Here is a 12,011-nt window from a genome sequence, read left to right as displayed (position 1 = left end):
TGAATCCTTTGTACTCATCCACTAACGGAATGAGCAAAACCCTCCCAGTTTCAACTGCTATTCTCAAACTGGCTGGCTGGGCTTTCTTGTGACTGCCTGTTGGCTGTTTGGGGATGACTTATTCTCACGTTCATCAGATGCCCCTGTTATACCCGTTGCTTTCTCCCAGATATTCACTGATACCATGGAAGTCTTATGTGTATGGGGTTAATAGGAAAAACTTGTCACATGATTTTGTTGTAAATGTTGCCTGTAAGTTTTGGGGTATGCTGGCCAGATACTGTGAGTTTTTATGTAGATATTTGGGAAGATTCAAAAACTATACTGTCACTGCTTCTATCATCATCTTGGAATTTTCCTTGTTTTATAAAACTTTTATATTCATAATACTTTATCGTGGTATCATTTGGGGAGATTTATTTAAACAATCATCTGTAAGTAATAACAGCTGTTTCTTTGTTCCCAATCCTTAATCCGTAACTTTGTTTTCTTGTCATTCTGTGCTGGCTAGAAGCTCCAGTTAATGTCTGTTATAAATAGTGGATATCTTTATTTTGTTTAGGATCTTTCATGGCAAAGCTCATAGCATTAAAAAGCCAAACACATCATTTGTGTAGTTTTTTTTGCTGATGTCTTATACCAAATAAAGTAAATTATTTCTTTCTCTTCTTTGTTTTCTGTGAGTTTTTTATTTTAATCATAAATGGCCATGGGATTTTGTCAAATTAATTTTCTCTTTTAATCAGCTAAATTGTATGTAAATTATATGTTTTATTGTTAATGTCAAAATATCCCTATATTCCTGGAATAAAGCCACCTTGTTCATGGTATATTATCTTTTCCTTATACCACTAGATTTTTTGTACTAAAATTGTATTTTATTTGTAAGATTTGCATCTATGTTTGTGAGTGAGATTAAACTAATTTTCCTGTTTTGTAATGTCCTTGTTATGCTTTATTATCAAGATCAGTGTCCTCATGAAATAAATTGAGAAACAGTTCCTCTTTTCCATTTAATTCTTGACAATTATAAATTTCTTGGATTAGAAACAAAATTCTTGTCTTTTTATTTATTTTATTACTGAAGATATATATGTACTGAATAATTTTAAAAATATGTATATATTGTTTACATAATGAAACCAATATATATAGAATAATTTCTAAAATATATGTGTATAACTTAAAAATAATAAGACCATTGCCTAGATATCTACAATATAGGGTTAAGAAATACAACATTACCAATATTATAATGTGTTTTATATGCCCTTATATGATTACATCCCTCTCCAGGAAACTACTACTCTGAATTTTATTGTAATCATTCTTTTTCCTTTGTATCCTTAAACAATATATTGTTGATTTTTTCTTTAAGAACTTTATATAAATGTATCATACTGTATATGTTGTTCTTTGATTCATACCATATATATTCTTCTGTCACTTTTTAAGTCTGTGACTGATTTCTTTCTTTAGGCTGGAAAAAATGAAAAAAGAATATAGACATCTAAGTACATGGGCAGAAAAAGCTAGCTATTTAGAAGGACTTCTTACCCCAGGATTAGAACATAAGGAACCTAAGGTAATTAACATATTGCATTGTTTCATATATAGAGTTTTATTTTAAAATTATGATAGTTAAGAATAATGATCAAAAGCCTGTTCTTTATGTCTGTGTCTCCTTTGCTGCCCTGTACTCACAGATGGAAAGAACAGACTTTGGACTCAGTGGCAGGAGGAGAGGGAGAGATGACTTGATGGAAGAGTGCTGAGACACATACATTACTATATGTAAAACAGATAACTAGTGCATGAAGCAGGGCACCCGAAGCCAGTGCTCTGTGACAGCATCGAGGGATAGTGTAGGGAGGGAGGTAGGAGGGGAGTTCAGGATGGCGGGGCACAAGTATATCACGGCTGATTCATATTGATGTAAAACCATCACAATGTTGTAAAGCAGTTCTTCTCCAATTAAATAAATAATGATCAGACACTGCTTATTTTTCCCTCTCTTGTTGTTCAGTTGCTATGTCTGACTCTTTACAACTCCATGAACTGCAGCACATCAGGCTTCCCTGTCCTTCTCCATCTCCCAGAGTTTGCTCAAACTCTTGTTCACTAAATCAGTGATGCCATCCAACCATTTCATCCTCTGTCATCCCCTTCTCCTCCTGCCCTCAGTCTTTCCCAGCATCAGGATTTTTTCCAATGAGTGGGCTCTTTGCATGAGGTGGCCAAAGTGTTGGAGCTTCAGCTTTAGCATCAATCCTTCCAATGAATATTCAGGGTTGATTTCTTTTAGGATTGACTGGGTTGATCTCCTTGCTGTCCAAGGGACTCTCAAAAGTTTTCTTCATCACCACAATTCAAAAGCATCACTTCTTTGGTGTTCAGCTTTCTTTGTGGTCCAGCTCTCACACCCATACATGACTACTGGGAAAAACCATAGCTTTGACTATACAGACCTTGGTTGGCAAAGTAATGTCTCTTCTTTTTTAATATGCTTTTTAACATGCTGTCTAGATGTAGATATAGCTTTTCTTCCAAGGAGCAAGCGTCTTTTAATTTCATGGCTGCAGTTACCATCTGCAGTGATTTTGAAACCCAAGAAAATAAAGTCTATCACTGTTTCCATTGTTTCCCCATCTATTTGCCATGAAGTGATGGGACCAGATGCCATGATCTTTGTTTTTTGAATGTTGAGTTTTAAGCCAGCTTTTTCTCTCTCCTCTTTCACTTTCATCAAGAGGCTCTTCACTTTCTGCCATAAGGGTGGTGTCATCTGCATATCTGAGGTTATTGATATTTCTCCCGGCAATCTTGATTCCAGCTTGTGCTTCATCCAGCCCAGCATTTCACATGATGTACTGTGCATATAAATTAAATAAGCAGGGTGACAATATACAGCCTTGACGTACTTCTGTCCTAATTTGGAACCAGTCCATTGTTCTATGTCCAATACCAACTGTTGCCTCTTGACCTGCATACAGGTTTCTCAGGAGGCAGGTAATGTGGTCCAGTATTCCCATCTCTTTAAGAATATTCCACAGTTGGTTGTAATCCATGCAGTCAAAGGCTTTAGCACAGTCAATGGAGCAGATGTTTTTCTTTAGAATTCTCTTATTTTTTCTATGGTCTAGTGTATGTTGTGGAGAAGGCAACGGCACCCCACTCCAGTCCTCTTGCCTGGAAAATCCCATGGACAGAGGAGCCTGGTAGGCTGCAGTCCATGGGTCGCTAAGAGTCGGACACGACTGAGTGACTTTCTCTTTTCACTTTCATGCGCTGGAGAAGGAAATGGCAACCCACTCTTGGTGTTCTTGCCTAGAGAATCCCAGAGACAGGAGAGCCTGGTGGGCTGCCGTCTATGGGGTCGCACAGAGTCGGACATGACTGAAGTGACTTAGCAGCAGTGTATGTTGGCAATTTGATCTCGGGATCCAGCTTTTACATCTGGAAGTTCTCAGTTCACACACTGCTGCAACCTAGCTTGAAGGATTTTGAGCATAGTTTCTATACTTTCATATTCTGATAGTGTGACATTCAGTAAATATTGATTACTTATAAGGTTTAGTTTTTAACAGCTTTGTTGAGATATAATTCAGATACTATACCATTCACCCATTTTAAGTGTACAATTCAGTGACACTAAGTATAGTCATACAGTTGTACATCCATTGTTGTAATAAATTTGAGGGTATTACTATTACCCCTAAAAGAAACCCCATACCTCTTGGCCTATAACCTCCAAACCCTCCATGCCCCACCAGCCCTAACAGTAACTAATGTACTTTATGTCTCTATAGATTTGCTTGTTGTAGATATTTCATACAAATGGAACCATACAATATATGGTCCTTTGTGACTTACTTCTTTCACTTAGTATAGTGTTTTCAAGTTTTATTCCTATTGTAGCATGTATTAATACTTCATTTCATTGCCAAATATTTCATTGTATGGATATACCTCATTTTTTTATCCACTCATTAGTTAATGGACATTTGGTTGTTTTCACTTTTTAGCTATTATGTATAATGCTGCTATGAACAGTCATGTGCAGCTTTTTGTGTAAATGTATGCTTTTAATTCTTTTGTGTATATACTTAAGAGTGCAATTGCTAAATCGTATCATAATTCTGTTTAACTTTTTCAGAAACTGACAAACTTTTCCACAGCAGCTTCATAATTTTACATTTAACCAGCATTGTATGAGGGGTCCATGTCTTCTACAAAACTTGTTATTTTTTTTTTTATTTAATTATAGCCATCCTGGTGGGTTTGAAGTAGTATCTCATTGTAGTTTTCATTTGTATTTCTTTAATGACCCATGATGAGAACAACTTTTCATGTGAATACTGGCCATTTGTATATCTTCTCTGAATAAATTTTTATTTATATTTTTGGTTATTTTTTAAATTTAGCTATTTGTATTTTTATTGTTGAGTTGTAAGAGTTATTTATACATTTTGGATACTAGGCCCTTATCAGATAGATAAGTAAGGCTTAATATTTAGAAGTACAATCTAATATATACATTTTGATCTGGCTGTAAAGGATTCATGGGGATTTCAGTGAATAAAGAAAATGTTAACTAAAATCACAGCCTTGAAATGGTAATTAAACATATTTTTTAAAACATATTCATGTTTTTCAAAGCCTCTGAGATAATTGGGCAGGATTGTGCTATAAGATGAATCAGTTAGCATTTGCTAATACAGAATTTGCATTTTAGGGAAATAGGGAGACTTTTCGGTTAAGGGACTTTGGATTTTGGGTTCTCATTGAAAAGTCAGTATTTTATTAGAGCCAGTGGTCACTCCACTTTATAATTCTCCTTAAAATTTTTTAAAGATCCATAGCACTTTGCAGTTGATAGACTATAATGAATTCCAGTAAACAACTGATCTATTTCCTGGGGATATCCTCTTACACCCCCTGAAATTAAACATGATGTCATTTGTCTTGTAATCTTTTTCTCTCATGCATTCAGCATTCAGAAACCCTATCAATTCTTGGCTCTCCTCTCCCTGGAACATCAACTCCTAGCCAGGGTGTTAGTACTATTTAAACAGTACTATTAAACAGTACTATTTAAAATAGTACTGTTTGCTTTTCTCACAAACCCATAGTCTTCTTGTCTTCTATAATTTTTTAAGTGTTAAAAGAAGTTATGAAGGCAGAGAAAAATGTTTTAGCTCTTTAAACATTTCTCCAATATGTTTTCTTTTTTTTTTCCTTCTAGGAAAGTAATATCAATGAGATACTAGAAAGCCAATTGGAAGAGAGACCTACAGATACTGTAACATCAGGTTATATAACTAATTTACTTTTGTATTTATTATTAAGATAATTAAAACAGGGTGATTATATCACAAAAAAGAAAACCAGTAATCTGCTTTAAGTAGATTTCATTTTTTGCTAGGGAATAAAAATACATTTCATTATAGTCTTGGTATATAGTATTTATTTTGTAACACTCCAAAGAAAAGAATTAGATCCAATAAAGAATTATTTTTATTTTTGATACTCCTTTCCTCCTTTAAGGACAAGAAAAAAGTTAAATCTTATCTATAGTCTATGAAAAGGTATGTTGTTGAACATTGTTAACTGTAGACCTGCTGATTTCTTTTATGTGGAGGGTGGGTGTGTGTGTGTAAGAGAAAGGGAAAAGGGAAAAAGTTGGACAGGAAATAAAGTTAGCATTAAATCTGGGAATGTCATACAAATTATCAGTGCATGTGTGCATGCTAAGTTGCTTCAGTCGTGCCTGACCCTGTGGGACCCCATGGACTGCAGCCCACCAGGCTCCTCTGTCCATGGGACTCTCTAAGCAAGAACATTGGAGTGGATTGCCATTTCCTTCTCCACAAATTATCAGTAATATATTTAATTAATAAAAGATACTGTTCATGCAGCTTTAAGACAAATCTATTAAAAGATTCACTTAGTAAGTTAAAATAGATGCATGATACTCTATCTTTAAAATCTTGGATTCTGCTGATGTGGATTAATGATTTATTGTTATAAGTTTTTGCCACAGGTTATTTATCTAATTCTACTTCTCCAGCTACCTCAGACTTTGGTATATTCATTTCCTAACCTCTGAGGATCAACCAGCCTAGCAGAGCTATTTCATCTTTAATCTGCCCTTTAACTCAAGTTTTAGGTTGTAGCAGAATCATAGCTTCCCTCTTTAATATCACTGTTGCATATTGGAGGTTAACCTTTCTCACTCACTAGTGGTTGCTATCTTTATTTTTCTTTATTTTTTTTCAGTTATCCTAGGAGTTTATTTCAGGTCCCATTGGATCCTCTGGTGACTTCTTTCCTTTTGGCATTCCAATAGTTTCCTGTAGTTACAGCTAAGTGATTTACTGATCACTATGTTCCAGGCATGTTACTTGGATTATATAAATCAGTCCTCACAGCAGTCAACTGAGGATGCTATTATTATTTATCCACATTTTTACAGATGAGAAAACTGAAGATCAAGTCAGTGAGAGATCACATAGCCATTTATTTGAACCTTGTCTGATCCAAGAGCTCAAGCTTTAAGCCACGTTGTTGCCCACGTTATGTATACTTCTACCATTCCTATAAGATAAACTGTCTCTAGTCTGATTTACTTGTGAGAAAACCAAGGCTCAGAAAAATGAGCTGACAGTAGTCATGCAGCTAATAGTGACCTTAATGCATTCTGTTTTTATTAGACTTGGGCATTCCATTTTATCTCTGTATTTAATCCCTTTCCCTTTTGGACTTTTTTTCTTTGCTAAATATGTATTGTTTCTATCTCTAAAGTGAAAGTGAAAGTGTTAGTCACTCAGTTGTGTCTGACTCTTTGTGACCCCATAGACTGCAGTCCACCAGGCTCCTCTGTCCATGGAATTCTCCAGGCAAGAATACTGGAGTGGGTTGCTATTTCCTTCTCCAGGGGAATCTTCCCAACCCAGGAATTGAACCTGGGTCTCCTGCACTGCAGGCAGACTCTTTACTGACTGAGTCACCAGGGAAGGCCTGTGTATTTCTAGGAATATTTTATGTTTCTAGGAAGATTTTGTAAGTGCTTCAGTTAGCCTCTGTTGAAAGGTCCTAGTTTTTTGGTTATATACAGCCTTATTCTAATCTCTTTTTCCAGTCCCAACCTTATCACTAACCATCTGGGATTTATTTTATTTCCTCATGATTTTTACCAAGATATACTCAGTTTTCATTCCAATCCCAAAGAAAGGCAATCCAAAAGAATGTTCATACTACCGCACAATTACACACATTTCACATGCTAGCAAAGTAATGCTCAAAATTCTCCAAGCTAGTCTTCAATAGTACATGAACCGAGAACTTTCAGATGTTCAGGCTGGATTTAGAAAGGCAGAAGAACCAGAGATCAAATTGCCAACATCCATTGGATCATAGAAAAAGCAAGAGAGTTCCAGGAAAACATCTACTTCTGCTTCCTTGACTGTGCTAAAGCCTTTGACTGTGTGGATCACAACAAACTTTAGAAAATTCTTAAAGAGACGGGAACACCAGACCACCTTACCTGCCTCCTGAGAAACTTGTATGCAGGTCAAGAAGCAACAGTTAGAACTGGACATGGAACAACAGACTGGTTCCAAATTGGGAAAGGAGTGCATCAAGGCTGTACATTGTCACCCTGCTTATTTAACTTTTATGCAGAGTATATCATGTGAAATGCTGGGCGGGATGAAGCACAAGCTGGATCAAGATTGCCAGGAGAAATAGCAATAACCTTAGATATGTAGATGATACCACACTCATAGAAGAAATCAAAGAAGAACTAAAGAGCCTCTTGATGAAAGTGAAAGAGGAGAGTGAAAAAGTTGGCTTAAAGCTCAACATTCAAAAAACAAAGATCATGGCATCTAGTCCCATCACTTCATGGGAAATAGATGGGGAAACAATGGAAACAGTGTCAGACTTTATTTTCTTGGGCTCCAAAATCACTGCAGATGGTGATTGCAGCCCTGAAATTAAAAGACGCTTGCTCCTTGGAAGAAAAGCTATGACATACTTAGCATTTTAAAAAGCAGAGATATTATTTTACTGACAAAGATCCATCTAGTCAAATCTATGGATTTTCCAGTAGTCATGTATGGATGTGAGAGTTGGACCATAAAAAAGGCTGAGCACCAACAGAATTGATGCTTTGAACTGTGGTGTCAGAGAAAACTCTTCTCCGACTTTGAACTGTGGTGTCATTCTTCAAGGAGATCAAACCAATTAATCTGAAAGGAAATCAGTCCTAAATATTCATTCGAAGGACTGATGCTGAAGCTGAAGCCCCAGTACTTTGTCTATGTGATGCAAAGGGCTGACTCATTAGAAAAGACCCTGATGCTGGGAAAGATTGAAGGCAGGAGGAGAAGGAAATGACTAAGGATGAAATGGTTGGATGGCATCACCAACTCAATGGACATGAGTTTGAGCAAGTTCTGAGAGGTGGTGAAGGACTGGGAAGCCTGGCAGGCTGCATCCATGGGTTTGCAAATAGTTGGACATGACTGAGTGACTGAACAACCAATATTATATGCCTGTTTCAATGTCTTATATTGATGTATCTGAAGTCTTATCATATTATACTTTTTCACTTTATACTTGTTCATTTACTCCTCCATCTTCCTAGAGATTCATCAGCCTGTTTTTATGACAATGTAGTGTCTATGTTTGAATAGCTGCTTTGATTTAAATTGCTCTTATTCTTGTTGAGAAAAATTGTAATGATGTTTTATTAATCCATAATGTTATTTTATATATAATAAAATACTTCTATAAATTTCTTAACAGGTATCTCTCTTATAAAGGAGGCAGCTGAGACTATTCCAAGTGAGGTAAGGAACCTTGAAAGAGAACTTCTAATAGTTACTGTTTATAAAGAGGTGAAATATTTATAAACAGAAAATATTTATAGATGGAAGGAAAAAAGCACTCAAGAAGTTATTTAGTCTTCATGGTTATTTCTGATAAGCAATATTTGTACAGTTATGTGATTCATTTAAGTTAAATTATACTGTTAAAGGGGAAGTTTCAGCATTAAATTGTAACACTTTTAAGTATATATGACTATAGGGGACAAAAGGTGTTTACAAACCAGGGGGAAACAAGTTTAAAAAAAAAACACATGAAGTTCTATATCTCAGATATGGATGCCACAGACCTAACTACATTCTGTACTTTTTCTCTGTAACTATATACTCCCTGTAATATGCAATCTCCATAATAATAGTCTATATTTTATAATATATTTCAGCTCAGTTCAGTTCAGTTGCTCAGTCATGTCTGACTTTTTGCGACCCCATGAATCGCAGCACGCCAGGCCTCCCTGTCCATCACCATCTCCCGGAGTTCACTCAGACTCACGTCCATCGAGTATTATTTACTTTCAGCTAATTTTACAGAAGGTATCAATTCCAAAAGCCAGTGTACCCCTATGGAAACCAATAAATATAGAAGGTTCTTTTGTACTCCTTGACAAATAGGATTTAATGATTTCTATTCTTGGGCCACTGGCTCCCCAAATACCAGTTGAAGAGTCAATATACACTGTTTTCCGTAGTCCAAGAAGAGACAAAAAAGGCAATATAGGGAACTTCTCATACAGCTAAATTTACTTGTTTTAACAGACTTTTGTCCTTTCTTTTATGATACTATTACTTGCAATATTTTACTATTAAAATTTCTTTTATTATATAATTGTGATTTTTATGATATTGTTATTTGTATTATTTTGCTATTAAAATTTCTTTTGTTATGATATATTGGTGATAGTATAGTAACAGTAAAATATCAGACACCTTGATTTTCCTTCTTTGAGATGTTGCTGATTTATAAAATATGAGTATATGAGAACTACTACTTTATAATGCAATATGATCATTTTATGGATAATCTCTGTAGTCCATGGCGGCAGGCAAGTAGAGAATTTCTCAACTCTTAAGGAATGTAATAATTTACAAATATTGATGGTAACTTTTATAATAAAGAATAAAAGTATAAATGATTTTAAGTCCAGTTTTGTTACTTTTAAATATTTTCAATTGGTAATGATTAATTGGTAGCTTGTCTTATTGATATATTTTCCAGTTACTGGATAATGATGATAAGAAAGGCCTGACTCTACCAACTTTGAACCAGTCAAGTAAAGATGATTCAAGTGTTGTTGCTCCCAAAACTGACATGCCATCAAAGGAAACAGATACTCCACTGTCCGCTATTCCTAGGCTGTCAATAACAGAGGAGAACCAAATACCACCTTTAGAGGAACACCGACAAGAAGCCATGCCAGTGAAAAAAATGAAAAATCTCTTCTTTCTACCAGAAGAAAAATTAAAAGATAGATACCCAAGCCTTTTGAAAAGTGACTTATATCCATCAGAGGTAAAGTTGAAAAATATCCATATGAATCCAAGTAGAATAAAAAGGAGGAACTTGGATTTATCTCCAACAGAAATTCGGAGGCATAGCAAAAGTCTAAGCTTAGCTTGAAAGAACACAAGCTTAGTTTCCCCAGATTCAAAATCAAAAGGTAGCTTTCAAGGCAGGGATGCAAAGAAAGACTTTGAATGAAGGTATCTGCCATCATATTAGAAGTATAAGACTAGGAAAAAGAAAAATTCATTAATAAAAATTAAATACAAATAAATTGGAAATGCATTCAGATGTCTCCAAGTAGAAGTGTGTCTAAGTATATTAAATATTACTACCATACTTATAATCATCAAGTAAAGGAGAAAAAGCCCCTGAAGGAAAACTGATGTGAGAAACCAGTAATACAAACTAGTCTCATCAGTTCAGTTCAATTCAGTTCAGTTGCTCAGTTGTGTCTGACTCTTTGTGACCCCATGGACTGCATCATGCCACGCTTCCCTGTTCATCACCAACTCCCGGAGCTTGCTTGGACTCATGTCCATCAGGTTGGTGATACCATCCAACCATCTCATCCTCTGTCATCCCCTTCTCCTCCTTCCTTCAATCTTTTTCAGAATCAGGGTCTTTTCCAGTAAGTCAGTTCTTCGCATCAGGTGGCCAAAGAATTGGAGCTTCAGCTTCAGCATCAGTCCTTCCAATGGACATTCAGGACTGATTTCCTTTAGGATGGACAGGTTGGATCTCCTTGTTGTCCAAGGGAGTCTCAAGAGTCTTCTCTAACACCACAGTTCAAAAGCATCAATTCTTTGGCACTCAGCATTCTTTATGGTCCGACTCTCACATCCATACATGACTACTGGAAAATCCATAGCTTTGATTAAACAGACTTTTGTCAGTAAAGTAACATCTCTGCTTTTTAATAGTCTGTCTAGGTTGATCATAGCTTTTCTTCCAAGGAGCAAACGTCTTTTAATTTCATGGCTGCAGCCACCATCTACAGTGATTTTGAAGCCCAGTAAAATAAAGTCTGACACTGTTTCTATTGTTTTCTCATCATTTTGTCTTGAATTGATGGGACCAGATGCCATGATCTTTGTCTTTTGTATGTTGTTTTAAGCGAGCTTTTTCACTCTCCTCTTTTCCTTCCATCAAGAGGCTCTTTAGGTCTTCGCTTTCTGCCATGAGGGTGGTGTCATCTGCATATCTGAGGTTATTGCTGTTTCTCCTGGTGATCTTGATTCCAGCTTGTGCTTCATCCAGTCTGGCATTTCTCATGATGTACTCTGCATAGAAGTTAAATAAGCAGGGTGGCAATATACAGCTTTGATTTACTCCTTTCCCAATTTGGAACCAGTCTGCTATTCCATGTCCAGTACTAACTGTTGCTTCTTGACCTGCATACAGAACACTCAGGAGGCAAGTAAGGTGGTCTGGTGTTCCCATCTCTTTAAGAATTTTCCACAGTTTGTTTCGATCCACACAGTCAAAGACTTTGGCATAGTCTGTAAACCAGAAGTAGATGTTTTTCTGGAACTCTCTTGCTTTTTCAATGATCCAATGGATATTGGCAACTTGATCTCTGTTTTTTCTGTCTTTTCTCAATCCAGCTTGAACATCTG

The 12,011-nt window shown here is 36.0% G+C and overlaps 1 protein-coding gene across 1 annotated transcript in view; it reads left to right on the top strand.

The window, feature by feature from the left end:
• Positions 1–12,011, top strand: part of C2CD6 (C2 calcium dependent domain containing 6) — a 122,490-nt gene that overhangs the window by 48,172 nt on the left and 62,307 nt on the right. Inside the window, exons 10-13 of the mRNA XM_052635993.1 lie at positions 1,480–1,585; positions 5,246–5,312; positions 8,812–8,855; positions 10,108–10,401. Of these exons, the coding sequence (XP_052491953.1) occupies positions 1,480–1,585; positions 5,246–5,312; positions 8,812–8,855; positions 10,108–10,401 (511 nt within the window). The remainder of the gene's footprint in view (positions 1–1,479; positions 1,586–5,245; positions 5,313–8,811; positions 8,856–10,107; positions 10,402–12,011) is intronic.

The sequence above is a fragment of the Budorcas taxicolor genome, chromosome 2 (genome assembly GCF_023091745.1).
Source record: "Budorcas taxicolor isolate Tak-1 chromosome 2, Takin1.1, whole genome shotgun sequence".
Classification (NCBI taxonomy): Eukaryota; Metazoa; Chordata; class Mammalia; order Artiodactyla; family Bovidae; genus Budorcas; species Budorcas taxicolor.
The sequence above is the reverse complement of the archived record's forward strand: the minus strand, read 5'-3'. Positions and strand labels throughout refer to the sequence as shown.